This window comes from Botrytis deweyae (genome assembly GCF_014898535.1).
Source record: "Botrytis deweyae strain B1 chromosome Unknown BDEW_011, whole genome shotgun sequence".
Taxonomy (NCBI): domain Eukaryota; kingdom Fungi; phylum Ascomycota; class Leotiomycetes; order Helotiales; family Sclerotiniaceae; genus Botrytis; species Botrytis deweyae.
Window position 1 is genome coordinate 70135 of NW_024066218.1, and position 19604 is coordinate 89738.

At 44.0% G+C, this 19604-nt stretch overlaps 10 protein-coding genes across 10 annotated transcripts; 5 read left to right on the plus strand and 5 right to left on the minus strand.

Moving 5' to 3' along the window:
- Nucleotides 1-8: 8 nt before the first annotated feature.
- Nucleotides 9-847, minus strand: EAE98_005485 (uncharacterized protein; the record flags this gene model as incomplete). The annotated part of the gene is made up of 3 exons (XM_038953107.1): nucleotides 9-355; nucleotides 427-660; nucleotides 778-847. The coding sequence occupies 3 exons, from the start codon at nucleotides 845-847 to the stop codon at nucleotides 9-11; spliced, it is 651 nt and encodes a 216-aa protein (XP_038810208.1).
- Nucleotides 848-1174: 327 nt separating this feature from the next.
- EAE98_005486 (uncharacterized protein) lies at nucleotides 1175-2091 on the plus strand (the record flags this gene model as incomplete). The annotated part of the gene is made up of 2 exons (XM_038953108.1): nucleotides 1175-1197; nucleotides 1269-2091. 2 exons carry the CDS (start codon nucleotides 1175-1177, stop codon nucleotides 2089-2091), a joined length of 846 nt encoding a protein of 281 aa, XP_038810209.1.
- A 754-nt stretch (nucleotides 2092-2845) lies between these two features.
- On the minus strand, nucleotides 2846-4140 carry EAE98_005487 (uncharacterized protein; the record flags this gene model as incomplete). Its single annotated transcript, XM_038953109.1, has 3 exons — nucleotides 2846-2933; nucleotides 2988-4003; nucleotides 4108-4140. The coding sequence occupies 3 exons, from the start codon at nucleotides 4138-4140 to the stop codon at nucleotides 2846-2848; spliced, it is 1137 nt and encodes a 378-aa protein (XP_038810210.1).
- A 1107-nt stretch (nucleotides 4141-5247) lies between these two features.
- EAE98_005488 (uncharacterized protein) lies at nucleotides 5248-5796 on the plus strand (the record flags this gene model as incomplete). The annotated part of the gene is made up of 1 exon (XM_038953110.1): nucleotides 5248-5796. The coding sequence occupies one exon, from the start codon at nucleotides 5248-5250 to the stop codon at nucleotides 5794-5796; it is 549 nt and encodes a 182-aa protein (XP_038810211.1).
- A 1894-nt stretch (nucleotides 5797-7690) lies between these two features.
- Nucleotides 7691-8182, minus strand: EAE98_005489 (uncharacterized protein; the record flags this gene model as incomplete). Its single annotated transcript, XM_038953111.1, has 2 exons — nucleotides 7691-8070; nucleotides 8122-8182. 2 exons carry the CDS (start codon nucleotides 8180-8182, stop codon nucleotides 7691-7693), a joined length of 441 nt encoding a protein of 146 aa, XP_038810212.1.
- Nucleotides 8183-8518: 336 nt separating this feature from the next.
- EAE98_005490 (uncharacterized protein) lies at nucleotides 8519-9836 on the plus strand (the record flags this gene model as incomplete). Its single annotated transcript, XM_038953112.1, has 2 exons — nucleotides 8519-9472; nucleotides 9525-9836. 2 exons carry the CDS (start codon nucleotides 8519-8521, stop codon nucleotides 9834-9836), a joined length of 1266 nt encoding a protein of 421 aa, XP_038810213.1.
- A 2154-nt stretch (nucleotides 9837-11990) lies between these two features.
- Nucleotides 11991-13230, minus strand: EAE98_005491 (uncharacterized protein; the record flags this gene model as incomplete). Its single annotated transcript, XM_038953113.1, has 2 exons — nucleotides 11991-13086; nucleotides 13154-13230. The coding sequence occupies 2 exons, from the start codon at nucleotides 13228-13230 to the stop codon at nucleotides 11991-11993; spliced, it is 1173 nt and encodes a 390-aa protein (XP_038810214.1).
- Nucleotides 13231-14776: 1546 nt separating this feature from the next.
- EAE98_005492 (uncharacterized protein) lies at nucleotides 14777-16125 on the minus strand (the record flags this gene model as incomplete). The annotated part of the gene is made up of 3 exons (XM_038953114.1): nucleotides 14777-15019; nucleotides 15071-15936; nucleotides 16053-16125. 3 exons carry the CDS (start codon nucleotides 16123-16125, stop codon nucleotides 14777-14779), a joined length of 1182 nt encoding a protein of 393 aa, XP_038810215.1.
- Nucleotides 16126-17678: 1553 nt separating this feature from the next.
- On the plus strand, nucleotides 17679-18209 carry EAE98_005493 (uncharacterized protein; the record flags this gene model as incomplete). Its single annotated transcript, XM_038953115.1, has 1 exon — nucleotides 17679-18209. One exon carries the CDS (start codon nucleotides 17679-17681, stop codon nucleotides 18207-18209), a length of 531 nt encoding a protein of 176 aa, XP_038810216.1.
- A 26-nt stretch (nucleotides 18210-18235) lies between these two features.
- Nucleotides 18236-19501, plus strand: EAE98_005494 (uncharacterized protein; the record flags this gene model as incomplete). The annotated part of the gene is made up of 1 exon (XM_038953116.1): nucleotides 18236-19501. The coding sequence occupies one exon, from the start codon at nucleotides 18236-18238 to the stop codon at nucleotides 19499-19501; it is 1266 nt and encodes a 421-aa protein (XP_038810217.1).
- Nucleotides 19502-19604: the final 103 nt, after the last annotated feature.

The following is a 19604-nucleotide window of genomic DNA, read 5'->3' on the forward strand; positions in this document are numbered from 1 at the left end:
CCCGGTCATCAAAACCCCGTATCATCCTTCCAAAACCCAACAATCCTCCCAAATTCCGCAATCCCATTCCTAACCGAATCAATAATAACCTTAGCAATTCCCTCTCTCTTGCCCTTTCCTTTTCCAGCTCCTCCTGGCATATTCGGTTCCTCACTCCCCATAGTGGGTAACACATTATCGCTCGCAGACAAAGACACAAAGAGTGCGAATGGTGTCAACCATACACACAATCCGAAATACGAAGCGATCTGCGTGAAATCCGGATATCCAGACGTATCATATATGGAACTTGGGGTTTGAATAGGACCTGCTGCGAAATGACGGAACCAAAGATAGTGGTTTACTATTACTAGAGCTAATGCCTGTTATTAGTTTTCTGTCTGAATTCGAGATTGGGGAAAGGGCGGAGGAGGAAGGAGGACATACCGCATGAAATGAGGAATAGCGGATTGCTCAAGTGGACTACTGGGAATCGCCTCATGTTCCCCAAATAGACCAGATGAGAGAGGATACTCATGATGCTGAGTTTGAAACTAAATCCATCGACCAGACATAAAAGGGCTTGGATCCCAATAATCGCATATATCATTCGAGTCAAGAAGCGCTTTGCCATCACCGTGTGTTCCTCGACGAGCTCGGAAAGATAGTATAATCCAGAGGCTATATCATATACAAAGTCAGTATTCGCACATACATATACAAAAAAATATAGCATCGCAAATGGATTCAGGAGACGCGACCAAGAAACTCAAGCTCAAGAGGATAGGATAAACTTACCAATGGCAGTAGTCAGGAAACCAAACCCAACCGCCACGCCCAGATATCCGACAATGGGTAAAATCCACATGATGTTTGAAGATTGACAGTGAGATGTTATGAGTGCTGCATAATGTTTGCAGAGGTAAAAAGTGTAAATAGGAGGGGTTCTACGATAGTTAGCTGTTCTTTACCTACCCCAGATATTCGGTTCGGTTGATATTCGGCATACTTTTTCTGGTACTAGAATTTTTATCTTCTTATCGCATTTAATTCGCATCGTGAATTGATAAATTTGTGTGCGACAATTCTATTCATATTATTTCTTAGAAAGTCCTGCGTAAACTTTTGGCATTCACTCTTCCTCGTGTATATTTCCATAAACAATTAAAACCGATACCAATTCTCCAACACAAAAATGTCTCGCCCAGAAGATACACTGTAAGATTTCCCCTCCTCCCCTCCCCTCCATGCGACAATTCCCCATTCCCATCTCTCTAACACACCTCTAGCCCCCCCGACCTCCACTACAATGACACCGAAGCGCGCAAATACACCACCTCCTCCCGAATTCAAAATATCCAAGCGAGCATGACCAACCGGGCCCTCGAGCTCCTTGACCTCACCACTCCCTCCCTCCTCCTCGACATTGGCTGCGGCTCCGGTCTATCAGGCGAAATCCTCTCCGCCGTGCCCGAAGAAGAAGGCGGACCGCATATTTGGGTTGGAATGGATATTAGTGCTTCCATGCTCGACATCGCATTACAGCGAGATGTAGAGGGTGATTTGATGTTAAGTGATATTGGCCAGGGCGTTCCCTTTCGAGCCGGAAGTTTCGATGCTGCGATTAGTATTAGTGCGATTCAATGGTTGTGCAATGCGGAAAGTAGCGAGGTCTCGAGTGCAGGACGACTTTCGAGGTTTTTTGGAGGTTTGTATGCTTCGTTGAAGAGAGGAGGAAGAGCTGTGTGTCAATTTTATCCGAAGAATGACCAGCAAAGAACGATGATTACTGGTGCCGCTATCAAGGCTGGTTTCGGAGCGGGTATTTTGGAGGATGATCCGGGAACGAAAAATGCGAAGTTGTACTTGGTTTTGACAGTTGGTGGAGGAGATGTGGAAACTAGTAATGGAGATATTACGGGAATAGTGAAGGGAATGGATGGAGTTGATGTGTTGGATGCTAGGAAGAAGCATAGAGAGAAGGGTAGAAAGGATGTTAAGAAAGGTAGCAAGGCATGGATTTTGGGAAAGAAGGAACAAATGGAAAGAAAAGGAAAGGTGGTTAAGAATTCGAGTAAATATACAGGACGGAAGAGAAACATTGCTTTTTAAAAGGCTTGGTTTGGAAAAGTTCACGTATGTATTTTTGCATGCAATGGCGTTGGGGAGACTGGGGTACGGAGTGTCTATGATATCAGTTATTTTAACAACAACGAAAGACATATTTTGTGGAACAGGGCCTGAATGATGATGATGCTATGCTCATATTTCTAACAATTGAACCCCGTAAGAATCTTGCTATCTATAAGTCTTCCTACCTGGCCTAGTGTACCACTGTCGAGATAGCAAGATAGTCCAAGAGGGATGTACAGGTAGATGAGATCTTCTCTGTACGTACTCTAGTCTACCTTCACGGTAGTGGTCACCGAAGGGCCAACGGAGCGTCATATACCATTGATGGGGGCAAGCCCCCAAACCCCCATTGCTCGCTACGCTCGAAAGCTTTTATCGTTGGCCCATCCTCCATGACGTTGAAACTGGAGACAGAAGCGATTGGGCTCCCAATGAAATGATGGGGAGAGATGCGGTAGGAATGGGAGAAGGTTCGAGATGAAGAACTAAATCTTTGAAGCTACATGCCAGTCTTTCTGACTCTTTTCATAATAACAAACGTAGACAACTCTGTTCTCTGTAATCGAAATCATCCCGAACACCTTGATAGCCATGTTGCTAAAATTAGAAACGACAAATATCACTTCAAAGTCAACAAAATATGCGGATATAATGATTTTTTTATGCACTTCAACCCCTTAATGTACACTCCGATCCATATCCAGGGTATTCTTTATACAGTCTATCCACCAATCTATGCAGCTAACTCCATCTTATCCAAAATAGCGCGAGTGAATTGGTTAGTTGAGTTGTTTCCTCCCATATCACGAGTTCTAACGGCTCTGTAGTAATATTAGTAATTTGTAAACATATAACTCCTGTTCGGGATCACTTACCCTTCAGCAATAACATCATAAACAGCCTTGGAGATTCTGTTGGCGTGGTCATCGAGACCAAGATGTCTCAAAAGCATAGAACCAGAAAGAATCATAGCAGTTGGGTTAGCTTGATCCTTGCCCTTGATATCTAAACCAACATGACGGCACCCAGGTTCGAAAACAGCAACTTCACGTCCCATGTTGCATCCAGGAACAAGACCTGGACCACCAACCAAAGCAGCACCAACGTTGGACAAAATTCCTCCGTACAAGTTAGGCATGACCATAACGTCGAATTGTTGTGGTCTGGATACACATTGCATAGATGCGTTGTCGACAATCATATCGTTGGTCTCCAAAGTGGGGTAGTCCTTAGCAACATCGTTGAAGGTTTTGCGGAAAAGACCATCTGCAAGCTTCATGATGTTGGCCTTGTGAATACAGGTAACCTTCTTACGGTTGTTGGCAAGAGCAAAACTGAATGCGAATTTGGCAATTCTCTCAGACTTGGCGCGGGTAATGATCTTGAGAGATTCAACAACACCTGGAACAGATTGATGTTCCAATCCAGAGTATTCTCCCTCAGTGTTCTCACGAATAATGCAAAGATCGACATCCTTGTGGCGAGTGTTGTAACCTGGGATGTTCTTGATGAGAACAATGGATGCGTAGATATCGAGTTCTTGTCTGAGTGCGACGTTGAAAGATTGGTGACCAGATCTCTCGACAGGTGTGTGCAAGATACCCTTCAGACCAAGCTTATTTCTCTTCAAGGATGCTATTGACTCCCGGAACAAGTCCTCGGAGTGTTTGTCTCCAGTTTCAACACCAGATACATCAACTTGTTCCCACTCGACCGGCACATTGTCTGCTTTGAAAATTGTCTTTACAGACTCAGCAACCTCGGCTCCAATACCGTCACCAGGAATTAAAGTAACGGTATATTTTCCACCATACTTTGTAGGCTTGAAGATATCGGATTGAACAGTTGCGAAAGTTCTAGTGGGAGCGACGTGGGCGGTTCGCAAAAGGCTCTGATAAGAAGTTGGTATTAGCTTGTGACAAACTAAGAGAGAGACATAGACATGATCTGCAAATTAAGAATATGCAATTGAGAATTCTGGATTGATTTACATACTTGCGCCGACCTGACAGAGTTTCTTGCCAGCATCTTGAAAATGAGGGAATATTAAGGATTTTTGGTAGGTTGATTGTGTTAAAGAAAGCCGTAAATATTCAGTTGGTCGGAATACCCGTGAAAAGGTAGAGTTTAACCCGGCTGGAGATAATCAGCCTTTACCTAATTGGGAAACGGCATGTGGAATCGGTTTGTCACGGAGCGGAATTTCACGCTTCACTTGATTTTTTCACATTAATTAATCTTCGGAAATTCTAACCAAGTATCAACATACGCACATCTACGAAGTACAATGTAGATTGATATAATCCGTATATATTGTTTCTTGAATGTCTGTTTTGGTATTATCATGAAATAGTAGAGTAGAGATTAGAACCTTTTTTCTAATTCCTTATATAAATTGACATACTAGGTAGGTACCGTCGTTTCAGTATTTGATGGGAAATTATAAATGCCATTACGTTTACTACCTATCTAGGTATCTAGCACGTGTCTATGGAGAGTGGGTGCTTCATCGATATTCAATATGACGCTTCTCTGGGTCACTGCCGTGGAGGCGGGGGTTGTTTTGCTTTGCTCTAGTTCTAGAAGAGTATATGTATACACGTTAGAACTTCAATTAATCATACTCTTATTCTTGTTATACGCTACTGTCTGTATCATCGAGGGGTAGTCTCGCCTTGCGGGGAAAGCTCGGGCTCTATTCTCCTGAACGCTCATTATTTCTATGCATGACAAAATTGAAAGGAGACGAAGTAGTCTCTCTCTCATTCAACTTCAGTGAAATATTCGATATTCTCAAGTATTAGTTGATATATTAGAATACTTGGGTACCAGGTGATGGCCATTCGGGTGAGGTAACAATACAGGCTTGCAATGACTTGCCCTTGTCTCTGCACAAAGCCTAAAAATACTCTTATAGACAGACATATTAAATTTCAGGTCTCGAAAGATTTAGAGAGTTTTGAGTCTATAAGGAAGTCAGGAGGTTAGTCCTCTGGGCAATTCAATCCCGGCTTCTAGAATGTTGTGGAGAAAAGTAGTAGAGTCAAGTTCACAAAGCCATTGTTCTCATGATTCATGGAGCCGTTCCCAGCATATCCCGAAACGGGGCATAATCAATTCTTTGACAACCTAGATATGTTTTCGATTGTTAACGACATAACTTACTCCCTGAAAATCTATGACAGAGCCCAAGATGCCAATCACCCAAACATGACAGCTGAACGCAAGTCAATACCCTGCGAGTTAATCAACACCTACTATCAAATATGTAACCATGTTACGACATCTCTTCATCACTCTACTCGCACCATACCATCCAAATCTTCCAATCCTAAGTCGTCCACTTCCTCTGAAAAAGTCATAACAACCTGTCCACAAGCGATCCATAACCTATCACTCCCTCCTCCACTAGATCAACGGCAAAAGTCTGAAAGAACACTTTGTCCCTCGATCCTGAAACGTACACTCATAAATTCAGGATATGGATGTCCAGATTGCGAGCCAGAGTATCATCAATCAATCGATTATATTACGACGGGACAAGGTCGCCGGGATGAGGAAGTAGTGGACGAAGAGAAAATAAAAAAGAAGAGGCTCGAGTGGTGTATGCTTGCTATTACGGAATGGGAGGCTAGGAAAAAGAAAAGGCAGCATGCGGCGGGCTCATCGGGAAGGGATGATTGATTGATTCAAAAGAATAGAAGATGATGGACTGAAGTTATTACTTTATAATATAACCAAATTTCATCTGCTATGATCGCAGATTTGAGAAGTTACAAGACTCTTGGATAGTGCTGTCTCTTTATACGTAGATATTGCTATTTTTAACAATGGAGTGTGCTAGCCCTTCAAATACTCAAAATGTTATGTTTCTGAGTTGGCATAATTGTGATAACTTCCAAGCAATCTTGACCTTCTATCCGCATGAACCCTCAGTTCTCTCTCTTGCTTTTCAATATTGTAGTGTTTAGACAACGATTTATTATAAGCCTTTGATCGCCCTTTCCATAGCTTTATATGATTGGTAGGATCGTAGTGGGAAAATTGAAGGGTCTGGTAGGCTTGATGACCGGGAAAGGCGGCTGACATTGAAAATAGAGTAGTAGGATGAGGTCGATAATCGAGAAAATTAGTGGGTATTACCATTTGAGGTGCTGTGCTTAGGTTTGCATCGATGGAGAGATTATTCGGAGGAGGAATAGTATCAAGATATGTGACATTCTCATCCACCGTCCCCACTCAGATCCAACTACAGCAACAATCAGACTATTTATATCAACTCAACTCGAACATTTGATGCTATCTTACGCTCAGCGGGAGAACGCGAGGCAAAGACAATTGGGATCCTCTGTAGATATAATTCCACAAACCAATGACAGCTATCTCAAAATCGGAGGGATTCCGAAGCAAATATACGGCTTAGCCACACCACAAGTTGTGGAGATGGAATTTTGCACGAGCCCGTTATCAAATTACAGCGATCTAGAAATTGAGGAGAACCTTGAGCAAACATATGGCTCAACCTTGGCACCGGTTGGAGTCAACTCTTTGCGAGCCCATCGTCAAATGACAGTGATCTGGAAAGCGAGGAAGCCGGAAACAGATAGACGGTTCAACTTAGCCATGGGTTTAAGTTGGGTTTTCTGGCGGGCTCATCATCAAACCCACTAGTCCCTCTGTCCAATACGAGGGACTTGGGCCTTCCGATGGATATGGTAAGGGGGGAGGCTTGAGGCGGACAAACGAGTTCCAGCAACCACGTAAAGTGCCTACAACCTCTCCCAAACATTCTGGAAACCTGCAATTAATATTATAAAGTTCCACATGTGATTCGCCCATCCTAAATGATGAACAAATTTATCTCTCTGATCATGAAATAAACCCAGGGCTTGGAATGCTGCCGGCGAAACAATTCAAATATATTCCTCATTGTTTTCTGAAAGTGCGTGCCACATAGTTTCATCTACAGACTCCAGAGATGATTCCGGAGAAAGGGTTCCTTGCAGCTGACCCATCATCTCAACACGAACTTTCTCGATTAAGCCATAGAACTCAACAGTGGGAACTTGCTTCGACCTTTTTTTAATTTCATGAAGATTGAGGATGTAGCGAAGTACGAAATTGCTGAAGCTTTGGCTTAGAAGCAAAGAATGAGACGCTAACATGTAGTATCCTTGAAGAGAATAGTGGTTTGACGGTGTTCGTATGTAAAGTGTAGTAGTCGTGAGCGAGGAGAAAACGGTGCCCAATCATTGAATATTTCCCACTCTGCCTTCTCATCATCAAATAAACGACAGGTTAACGAAATCTTGGATATCGTTCTTTCCATGCTCAACGGCTGGAAACACTGCCGTGAAATTTCGAAAAACATGTTCGAATTCAGAGGAAATCAATTGAGATCGTTTTCGCGCGAATGAGAATGACATTAGCATCCCCAGCACTGATTCATATGATGATCTTTCAGTCATGTACTAGGATGCCTCAAAAATATAGCAAACATTCGAAAAGAATGACTTGTTCCCTCAAACTAGGTGTGATATAGGAAATCCTCCTCGGTTTGCATCTATAGAGTTGGTAGTTATCTAGCTCCAACCGGAGCATGCCCTTGCTGCGTATCCCCAAGTCCAACGTTTAAGCCCTTCCTCTTGTCAACAACTTTTCTCACCGCTGCCCAACCAAGCAAGCCTAAAGTACCAGCAATGAAAGTCAGTACCACAATCTGATCCTTTCTGCTATCTCGTTGAAAGCACGTTGTGAAAACATCTTTCTCCTCGGCCTCTTTGCATATTGGTAGTCGCTGAGCGAGACAGAATGCTCGATTACACATAGTACATGTTGCAGCTGGGGCACGAGAGTCGTGCTTCGACTCTGATTTATCGGATGAAGAGCTCGAATGTGAAGACAAGGGGATGATGGTGCTATTCGTAAAGCAAGTACATTTGCAAAAAGACGGCGGTGCTTTTATAAGAATTAGCAAATAGGGATCAACAATCTTGAACAGGTACCTACAGTCCGCTATTGTTGCAACAATCAATGTACACAATAAAAGCAAGAAGTATATGCCCTTCATCTTTGTTATTTAGGGATGTGTCAAGCACTTTCAATTCTGGGTATCTTAGATTACTCAAATATTGGTGAGATTCCTGTTGATGGATGAGAGAGCTTCCAATTAATTTGCTCCAACAAAAAGACCTTTTGATGTCACAATTGATTTTCTGGTGAAGTTGTTACTGTCATCTTATTGCGATGCGATGATGCGCTTCCCCGGTTGTAAGTCCAAGGGTCTGCACATAATAATTCAATTGGGCTAGTACTTTTAAGGACTAGCTCGTTTGATCCAAAAAGTTCAAGCTCAAAGAGATATCCCAATAACATCATTGCACTTCAAACTACCAATTCACACACAATGCGTCGCATAACGAGAATAGATAGGTCTGTTGACCTCTTACGTACCCGGTCTATATCACAAAATCCGTTCGCATATCGTTGCTCAGCATGCAGAAACCAGACTTCTTCATTCTCAACTTCTTTAAGAGGGGCAGACAAAGAATCCCTTGGCCAGCGAGTGCGACGAAGTTTATTCAAACAATCCACCGCCACATCTTCAGATCCTTACACCGGGCCTAGTCAACTGTTGGCGAAAGAAGCGGAACCAAAATTTGAACGGAAAGAGATAAGAGCACCTGAGGATGCTGAAGATTATCAGCCGGCAGACAATGGAAAGGAATTGGAAGTTATTGGTGGCTACGAGGCTTCCTGGGGCGAGGAGTTGGATGCCCAGTATCCATACAAACTGTTCTTTCCAGAAGAAAAGATCAAAAGTCCTGCAAAAGCGACCGCGGCATTACATCGTGCTTTAGTCGAAGTTTTCGCCTTGAGACAAGCTGGAAGGCCACTGTCGGAAATTTCTCAGACTCAGCCCGGTACTGATTTTACTGAGAATGTACAGATCAATCCTTCGGACTCGGGTGCTATTTTACAGTTTTTAGAAAATGGTTCTCTAGAACAGATAATTCAATCATTGGCACCCCCCATGAAGCCTTCCAAAAAAAGCAAGCAAAAACGTAAAGCTCGTCTCGCTGCAACCTCTTCCATCGATGAGACCTCAGAGAAGACTGCGCCTACGGAGTCTGAAGAAGATGTAGCTGCCGATAGGTCGCCCATAGATCCTTTACACCCGGAACCTACACCCAAGATTGACGAGACTGTGAAGAGAGAAAATCCCACAGAATCGGAAGAAGATGTCGCTGCGGATCGTTCAACCGTGGACCCATTGAAGGATAGCGCTGAAGCGCTGGTCGCATCTTGGGGAAATTCGTGGCTCCAGATTTCTCTCGCTGACCCAGCCATCAAATTTGCTGTAGGTTACATCACAAAAATATTTGATGAAGCATTTTACTGATGATTTACAGGTTGTTAAACGCACAATGCAATTAACAGGTCAAAGAATACCCGATCATGCCATCAATCATTCAAATACGGCAGAAAAGCTCTTACAACATCTCATCGCTCCACCCAAACCTCCAACCCTTAATAAAGCCTTGGAAGAGGAACAGATACTGTCATTACCAAATGTCAGTGTTATTGGAAAACGTGTTACACCAATTGACAAGGAACGAAACATTGGCAGGTTGAAGGTCATCAGGCAAGAGTTCAAATCTCGAGGATTATCACAATCCCAAGATAGTGGATGGACTGGTCGCCAGCGTAATAAGGAAATATGATCTGTTTAATTTGTACAGTACTCTATCATGACAAAATGTATTCTGCCACAAGATTATTAAAGACAATCAGGCACATGCACAATTCCTTGACTTTGCACTGATTAGTCTATTCAGACTTTTGCTTCTGGCTCCCTTTAAGACATTCGTGGTCTCCTTCAGTCGAGTTTGTAACTTTGTGATCTTTCAACCTCGTCATTATTTACAGACGTGAATTGAATTAGTGAGATTGTAATATCTAAACAGTAAAAAACCAAGGTGGGGGACGGCAAGTGCTCCTACTGCCACCTTCATGTACATTACATACCCTAAGCTTCAATAAGTATTGTTGTTTATACCTGGCCGGTCATGATCACATCCTCACACGTTTTTTACTTCACTCTGCACCCCCCACAGAGTCGTTCTGCAGTAGTCGTATCCTTCTCATTGTTTCATGCAGTGTCATTCTAAACTTCTTAATTTGCAGCGGAAATTCCATTCAGTCCAATTCCCCTTTGCAGGTTCAATTGTCAATGACTCTTCTTGCGCCACTTATTGAGACTCACAAGCTGACTCCGTCAAGAGCACAACTTTGATCCAGTGACATGATACAGAAACGTTTCTTCTTTTTAGGTTGTTGAACTATATTTCTATAACACCCTTCTCTGTTTGTTTCCGTCGCTTATATCACATATCTTTCGAATTCCCCTCACAAGCTGGCTACCATTCTACTATCAAAATAGAAATGTACATAAAATGTCCCAAAATATCCATCCGTTAGTCGAGACTACTCCGAAATCTAGATGTGCTGAATGCTGAACCGTATCTCTCCAAGAAATGTCCATATCATTCCCTGCCCCTTTATACTTATCCGACTTCCCTACACAGCCGTCTCATATTATTCTTGTTCGATATTTGTCAGCAGTAGCTGAGTTTTAGATTTTCAGCTCTTCGAAACGCTTTTGATTATTCAATTTTTATAATACTCTTCAAGAGCCTGAAAAAATTCGTTATATACTGTAATATATGAGCCTCCAGTGAGTACAATCGCCTCTTCATAGAGGCGATTGAGAAGCACTTCTTAACACAATTCATCTGAATGGACAACGAAAAGTTTGATCATTTCCAAGATTTTAGAACGAGTACCTACCAAATCCAGTTCGAAGACTCTCATCCCAACCCAGAAGAAAATACTGTGCTAATCTCTTGAGAAAGAAGACCAATGAGTATGCTAGCCTGTCAAACAAGATGGGAGGCGTGTAATATTTGCGAGTTGGTTTCTAGAAGATGAATTGGATACCCATGCAGAAGTTCGAAGGAAAGTGAACATGCATGCAAGTTGTCGTATAGATAATATATATACAAGAATTGCCAACACATGAAGTGAATGTGTCATGACAAAAGGATCTAGTTAGCTATTGGCTTGTTGGGGATCCAGGTATCGAAGATGTCAGTAAAGAATAATACAAGTTACATCACATCACATCACACACATCACACACATCACACACACACACACATCACATATCTCACAAAAATCCTCATCCCCCCAAAAACGGAACTCAGTTCGGGGAAAATAATAAAATGACATTTTCGAAGCCCCAGCGGAAATCTCCCACCTTCAAAAAAGACAGAGACTCCCACCTAAACCTTATCTAAACCATGCCATCCCCCTAAAAGAATCGAACCATCATTGTCCCCCGTCCTAGCCACCAAAATCTCCCCGAGGAGAAAATCCCAGCAAACTATTCCCAAGCTCCAACAATATTCGACATCTGTGGTGAAAATAAGTTGAGGAAAATCTCGGCATAGCCGAGAGTCCAAAATCTTGTATTTTGTGTTCGGTATCCCAAAATGTGTCTGCCGATCAGATATCGATATCTATGATATGATATGATATGACGACGACGTAGAAGTGAAAAATATATGGTTTTTTATGTATACTTATTGAAAAATAAGAATGAATCGAAGTTTCCAACGGCGCAAAAGTCTAGCGCAATCTGTGTACTGCAAAAAGTCTAGTCTAAGAGACGAGTATAAATGCAACAAGAAGAGTCTAAGAAATATAGAGAGGTATCGCTACAGTCAGTCAAGCAGAATGTTACGAGACGAAATTCTTCGTAAGCAGCGTGTCATCCTGTTCTCGGCGCGATATCGTAGGCAATGGTATGGAGCCACTTACAATTGCGCAAGCGCAATATCGGCAGCATAAGCCAAAGCGAACGCATCTCTCTTAGCCTTGCGGCAAGGTTGTCCTGGAAGTCCGCACCATGCCTCAGCATTGGCCTCAGCCTCCGCAAGAGCTTCGCGCTTGCATGGTTGACCGGGGTGTCCGCACCAGGCCTCAGCAGTGGGCTCAGCAAGCGCCTCAGCAATAGCTTCGGCAGCACGCTTGACGGCACGGCAAGGTTGTCCGGGACGTCCGCACCAGGCCTCGGCTTCGGGATCGGCCTCACGCTTCTCCTTGCATGGTTGTCCGGGGCGTCCGCACCATGGCTCAGCAGTACGCTTACATGGTTGTCCGGGACGTCCGCACCAAGCCTCAGCTTCGGCGAGAGCCTCACGTTTACATGGTTGTCCGGGGCGTCCGCACCAAGCTTCGGCCTCGGCAAGAGCCTCTCTCTTGCATGGTTGTCCTGGGCGTCCGCACCAGGCCTCAGCATCGCGCTTGCACGGTTCTCCGGGACGTCCACACCAGGCCTCAGCCTCGCGGGCAACGACTTCGGAAACCTCACGGGTCTCGATGTTGAGGGATTCGAGGAATGCATCGGCATCCTCGACGGTCTCGGCAGTAGCCTCGGCAAGATCTCTTGCGAGTCTCTTGGCCTCGAAGCAAGCTCCTCCAACCATGTTGCATCTCTTGATGGCAGCCTCGGAAATATCGGCTTCAGCATCACGTTTGCAGGGTTGTCCTGGGTGTCCACACCATGGCTCAGCGAAAGCCTCAGCGACGGCCTCAGCGGCGCGCTTGTTCTTGCGGCAAGGTTGTCCAGGGCGTCCGCACCAAGCTTCGGCCTCGGCCTCGGCGAGAGGAGTACGTTTGCATGGTTGTCCGGGACGTCCGCACCAGGCTTCTGGGAGAGCCTCGCGCTTACATGGCTGTCCTGGGTGTCCGCACCATGGCTCAGCATCACGCTTACATGGTTCTCCGGGACGTCCACACCAAGCTTCGGCTTCTGGGGTTCGCTTGCATGGTTGTCCTGGGCGTCCGCACCATGCCTCAGCGACAGGGGCAGCGACAGCGACGGCCTCACGCTTGCATGGTTGACCGGGTCTAGAAAAGTAAGTTAGTAACGAATTCTGTTAAGAGATAGATATAAGGGAAAGGAAAATAATCTTACCTTCCGCACTCTGGGACCGCAACAGCGGTGGCAGTAGCAGCCAAGATAGCGAGAGCGATTGCGTTTGTGAACTTCATAATGAATGTAGTTTGAAAGTAATTGATTTTTAGAGTGAGTGTGGGTGTGAAATCTTAAAGATTGAATATGGGTAAGGAGAAAAGAAGAATCGTATCAAAAGCAACGAAGTTGACGTGATTTATAGATGATTGGATTTTGCGCTGTTCAGGGTAAACAAGAGGATGAACCGGGAACTCCGTACCTGCGAGCCCAAAGAATCTTTGAAGAGATGTCTTTCTATTGAAGATTGAAGAGGAAAATTTCCTATAATGGGTCTCAATAAGTTCTGGGCGAGAGAAAAGGTACTGTGACGACAAAGGCTTTGGAAACAATTCTTTGGGGGGCGAACACTTTATATCCACGTAGTGGGTTCGACATGATGGCCAGAAACTTTGCTGTTCACTTCATGAACAGTTTTTTACAGAGTTTGAAGAAGCAATCTCCAAATCGATTGCGGAATCGATTATCATCTCAACTTATGGCGCATTGAGCCGATTTCAACTTCATTTCATCTCATGTGTATACACCCACACCCCTTCGACTAAGGGCAACTTTTCCTAAATTTCCCGCATGATTCACTCACTTTGCAGAAAATTTCTTCTGCATCAGAAGACTTTTCTGACACAAACAGAGAATCAAATCAGAATTTCAAAGAAGATTGTTTCAGATTCTATGGGGATGTACAAAGAGTGAACGTCTCGTGACTTTCATGGAAAAAAGAAGTACTCTATTGAGTACTCTATTAAGATTTTATTGAGCACCCCTTTTGTACTCGCTTAAAAATAAGAAGAGCACAACACACGTTTTTTCCTCATTCATCCCCTCGTCTCACCCAATGAATTGACATACATCAACAGAAAGCGAGTACGAAGTGAAGGAAAGTTCCTGACTAAAGATGAATCTAGAAGGCATCAAGAAAATTCTAGAACGGGCTTATCACTAGAGCCGCAGGAGCTTGTTTGTTGCATTGTAGACTGACTACTTTCTTTGGTTAATTACATGGAGGCCAAAAGAGGCAAACATGAACACAAACATGAGGAAACACGCGATATTCTTTGATGAGTTGTGATGGACAAGTAGAAGCATAACAATAGCCCCGGAAGTAGCGAGCAAATAGCCACAAAATCAAGGGGCCTAGACGTGTTGAGAGTTTTGATCGGGACGAGAAGATGAGATATCAAGATTCAGGATTGGACTTGGTCTGATCCATGAGCTTTTACGAAGCGCGTGGGGATTATTTTGGGGTGAAAGCATTATGGCAGAATTGGTACAATGCTTTAAACAGACCAAACAAACTGAACCTAGGTAACCATTAATTTACTTGGCGTCTACTTACTGCAATGTTAAGATGTTCAAGTGCCAAGGATCCCTAGGGAATTATGTGCAATATGAACACAGGAATAACATACATCCGAACCAAGAACTATGTGATGAAATCTTCAGAACCACCTGTAGCCATTGACTTCAGGGCTGTGGAGCTAATTGCCTCTTGAATTGAAATGTAATCGAACTTTTTTCTAAGCTACATATATTTTGTTACAACATCTACCCAGAATTTTACTATGCTCATCGACCATTCTTCTTATTTCTCCTTGTTGCTTTGCCATTGCCGTTAATTGCAGTGGTCTTAACCTTCTCAAGAACTTCAAAATCATCAGCACCGGAACTGCTGGATGCTTCTTCAAACTCTTCATATTCTTCCTCGACTGGAGTTTTGTTCAAGACACGACCAATAGTTTTATTGAAAGCGAAGATTGGTAAGCGGAAAAGTGCAGTTTCTCTCATGGAAGGGGCAGGCAGCTCGTCAAGCTAAATTGTAAGTTAGTGTTATGTTTTGAAATGAGTTAAGGAGCAACTTACATCAAGCAAAAATTCTTGGGTTTTGCCATCCTCGTCAGCTTGTTCCAAGTAAACATTGTTTGCAGAGTCAACCACGAGAATTTTGCCATTTTCAGCAACGACTCTCTTCTTTGGCCCAGTAATGGAGGTAGGAGTTCCGGGTGCTGATGCCTTAGCCTTCTTGACTTTCTTTTCAGTCTTGTCAGTCTTGGTAAACTTCTCTTGCTTGCGTCGCGCTTTGCGGTTCATTGGTTGCATAGGATCGGCATCACCATCGGTATCGGTTCCAGGTGTAGCGACTCCATCGAGGCCAGGAATATTGAGATTGGGATTCCCACCCCATGCAGCGTTTCTTGCAAATGTGATGTATCTTTCAACAAACTCGCGCTGTCTTTTCCAACTCAAATAGAGCGCGAGATAATGACCTCCACCTCCAACGAAGATGAAGAGGCCTACAAGCACTGAGCCAAAGCCAGGACGGAATCGAGCATAGTAGTATCCAGTGCCCTTCCACTTTGGAAATCCATTTCTCAAGAAGTGATCATAACGTGCGCGACCCTCTCCCAAAAGAATTTTATTTATGAGACCCAAACGTGTGAATCGATCGCTAGCTTGTTGGTAATGTGCCTTGATTTCAGCTTGCGAAGGACCCTTTGAGACATTGGCACCAGACTTCTTGTTCTTAGACTTTTCGCCCTTTCCTGTAGATTTATTCGCGACGAATTGAGCCTTGACCTTATCAGGATGTTGAGTACGGGACTTCTTCTTGTATGCAGCTCTTATTTCCTCTTGGTTGGCAGATGGTTTAATGTCGAGGAGATCGTAAAATGTAACCTCAGGGCCGTCATGGGTAGCGACTTCGTTCTGCAGACGAAAGATTTCCTGGTCTATAATTTGCTATGAGCTAATTGATCCATTCGAAGGTGTGCAAGACGTAATCAAGGTGAGGAATTGGGCCGAAATTGTCAAATATTAATGGGATGGACTATATGAGCCAACTCACCTTCTTTACTCCATGCCGCAACAAAGGCCAAAAGGCAGGCCAATATGGCGAAGGTATAGAAAGAACCTCTCATCTTGGTAGAATGAAGAAGAAGTTACGAGTATCGATGAGAAGAAGCACACCGATGATGTGTCCCTTCTGTTATCAATACTTTCCTACTTTCTTATTAAATTCTAGGACCTTTCTTCTGGTGAACGGAATTATATAAAGATGACAGCGAGATTTTTAGGAACCAGACAAGGATGACCGCTTAGTGAAATTCTGGACTTGAGTGGATTTTTAGCTCATTGGGTAGACTCGGAGACTCGGTATATAGGTAGTAGGTACGAAGGTATATGGAATAAATTATGTTACACCGCCTTCGCCAACCGGGATCAGTTTGTGTGGGCAGAATGATTCTATTGATGGCAAAACAAAAGCGGTGTAAGACAATTTACTCCATGTACCTCTGTAGGTACGAGTAGGTGTCACGGTGTACAGGTCGGTGTTCTTTGTTAGACTCAATGAGTTGAGAACAATCCACCGTAGCTATTTGCTTAATCATCCATTTGCTTAATCATCCATTTGGTAACAATTCCATAGGTTGAGCGATGGGGGAATCTCATCGTAGTACAAAATTATGTATTTTATGTACTTTATGTACTGAATGTATAATTACAATACGGTCTCCAAGGTTCCATGCCTTGCTGTCTCCAATGATGAACAGGAACGAGTGGATAGTCTCGAGATAGCTTCATGCATGATGCAAGTACACGCTTTTCCAATCTGCACGCTTCTTTCTCATCCTCCCATCTCTCGTCCTTACTCATCCATCGCCCTTCCAAGTTCTAAATCGGTATTTCTAACCCAAAGCTTCACCGCAACCCATATTAAAATCTGTACTACTGATCCCACTTGGAACTTTTCACTCGTCTTCTTCCCTTCCCCCTTCCCCCTTCCACCTTCCCCTTCCCCTTCTCAACTCTTGATCTTCTTCTCTTCCAGAAGATCTTTTATCAGAAGTTTGACGAGGGAACTTCTCGAATCTGCATGTGTTTCAGGTCCCTTATTTAACCCCCCTGGCTGAACGCCCGGACTCTTCCTCTATTGAGGCTTTTTTTAAATTCCTAATCTTCCTCCCCGGCAGCTCTTGCTGGGGATCTGATCTTTTCCAGAAGGTGTAAGGGGCCAATCGTTCGTTTGTTTCCTCGAGGGATAAATTTATCACGAAAGTTACTCTACGCAGAGACAATTTAAGTGCATCCCCATCTATTAAAGATTTATCTCTGGAATCTTCATTCACTCCTACACTCACGTACGCAATTCATTCGTAAGTCTTTTCTATCATGACCAATTGATGATATTCATTCATTCGTGATTTCTATCCAGCTTGCATCCATTATCTCCTGCCTATTTGATGACGAGTGCTGACCAGAGCTTTTTTTATTTTGACAGATCTCTCAAACAAAGGCACTTCAAGGGGTTTTAAAAGACTTATCTTCGGACTTCTTACCCAACCTTCTTCCTTCTCTACAACCCCATTGAAAATACAAGCATCTTGAACAATTCTTCAGCGATTCACAAGGTAGTCCTCTATATTCATCAAAGTTTCTTCAAACATTTGGATTCTTCTCACCAACAGACACGATGTCTCGGATCAACATCCCCTTCGACATGATTTCGTCCAGATTTAATCTGTCCGACAGATTTTCCGGTGTGCGGGCACAATCTCTATCTACCAGATTTGCCAATCTCAAGCCTGTCAATGAATTCTTCGATTTCAAACGCCTCTCCAAGCCGGCAAACTTTGGTGAAGTTCAGTCCAGAGTCAACTATAACCTTGGACACTTCGCCAGCAACTACTTTGCTTTATTCATTATGCTTAGTATTTATAGCTTGCTCACCAATCTCCTACTCTTATTCGATATCATCCTCGCCGTAGGAGGAATGTGGGCTATTGGAAAGCTCGAGGGCCAAGATTTGAACTTTGCTGGTTTCCAAGCTACATCCTCGCAACTTTACACTGGTCTCTTAATTGTCGCAGTTCCTCTTGGAATCATTGCGTCACCATTCACAACACTTCTCTGGCTCATTGGAGCAAGTGGAGTTAGCATCATAGGACATGCCTCATTCATGGACAAACCAATCGATGAGGCTTTTTCCGGGGAGGCGGTCTAGACGGTCGGCCGCAATCTCCCAAATCTATGCCCCAATGGGGAAGACCATCAGGGGCGAAGGGGAGCAGGAGGAGGAGGCAGTGGGAGCAGGATCAAGGGCATTGGCAACAGTCGCGTGTCGAGGAGCTTGATAGCGAGGGTGATACAGATACACAAGGCGTTGGGTTACATTTGGGCGAGAAACGATTTGCAAGCGATCCACTTCATTTCACGGGTATAGATATTTCTTCAAACACAAGGCCTAGGAGAGGTTATTCTTATGATGAGGCCGAGCGATCTTCCGAGTCCGATTCCGATTATTCAGACTACCATGAAGGTGGTGACAAACAATTAGCTTTACGAGGGGATAACGAGGAAGCAATAGTACAAGGTGCTCTAGCTCGTATTCGACGCGCTCAAGACAAGGGAAGACAAGATGTGAAGCTCACGCAAGAAGAGCTTGATGCCTTGGAACGCCGACGAATTCGTATGCAAGCCGCCGCTGCCGCGAAAGCTGCCAGAAAAGGAAGCAGTGGAGGTGGGGCTGAAAAGAAACGACGAAGCGATCGAAAAACTGTTGATATTGCGTCTCTTATGGACCCCAAGCCAGCCAGCGATCCAAAGAAAAGAAAGTCAAAAAGAAAATCTGGTAGTTCTTCACACAGTGCTGCCGCGGGACCTGGAATCATTGTCGATGGACCAGATGGACCCTCGTATACTCCAATAGGTGGTTACCTTCCTTCGGACAGAGGCACATCTCGTTCTCGTTCATCAGCACGTCATGGCCATTCACCCCCAGGTACGATTCGACATTTCTCTGACGGCATGCGTCCTACTTCCCATAACAACAGTCCTCGTCGTTCCTTACCCGAAGAAGAAAGCTGGCATTCCACCAATAACAAACGGACTTCTCTTTCTTCTCAATATCATGTTGCTGATCCCTTTGATTACCAGGTTACCGCTGATCAGCCACCACCCGTTCCGCAACAGTACACACAGTCATCTTCAGGTCGTCATAATTATTCCGGTCCTGCCGATATTTCTTATACTTCCGTTCGACGCAGTCCACCACAGGGCCATGCTACCACCGATAGGATTCCTTCTGATTCATCCCTCAGACATCGGACTTCTCCGAGGGGAGAAAGAGAAGTCATAACTATTCCTGATAGTAGTGAAGAATCAGATTCAAGCGATGAGCTAGCAAGAGGAGTACAAGCCTTTCCGGAGGAACGAGAACGGGTAGTTTCTAGAAGACCTGCACCTGTGATTGGGAGTGGGAGTGGAAGTGGAAGAAGAAAAGGCAAAGGAAGATAAATTTATGGAATCTCGTTTATGAAGCTTTGCAATAAATAGACTTTAACTCTTTGCTTTTCAATGAATAACTTGCCTCAATTCTGTCTTTATGACTATCTGAGCG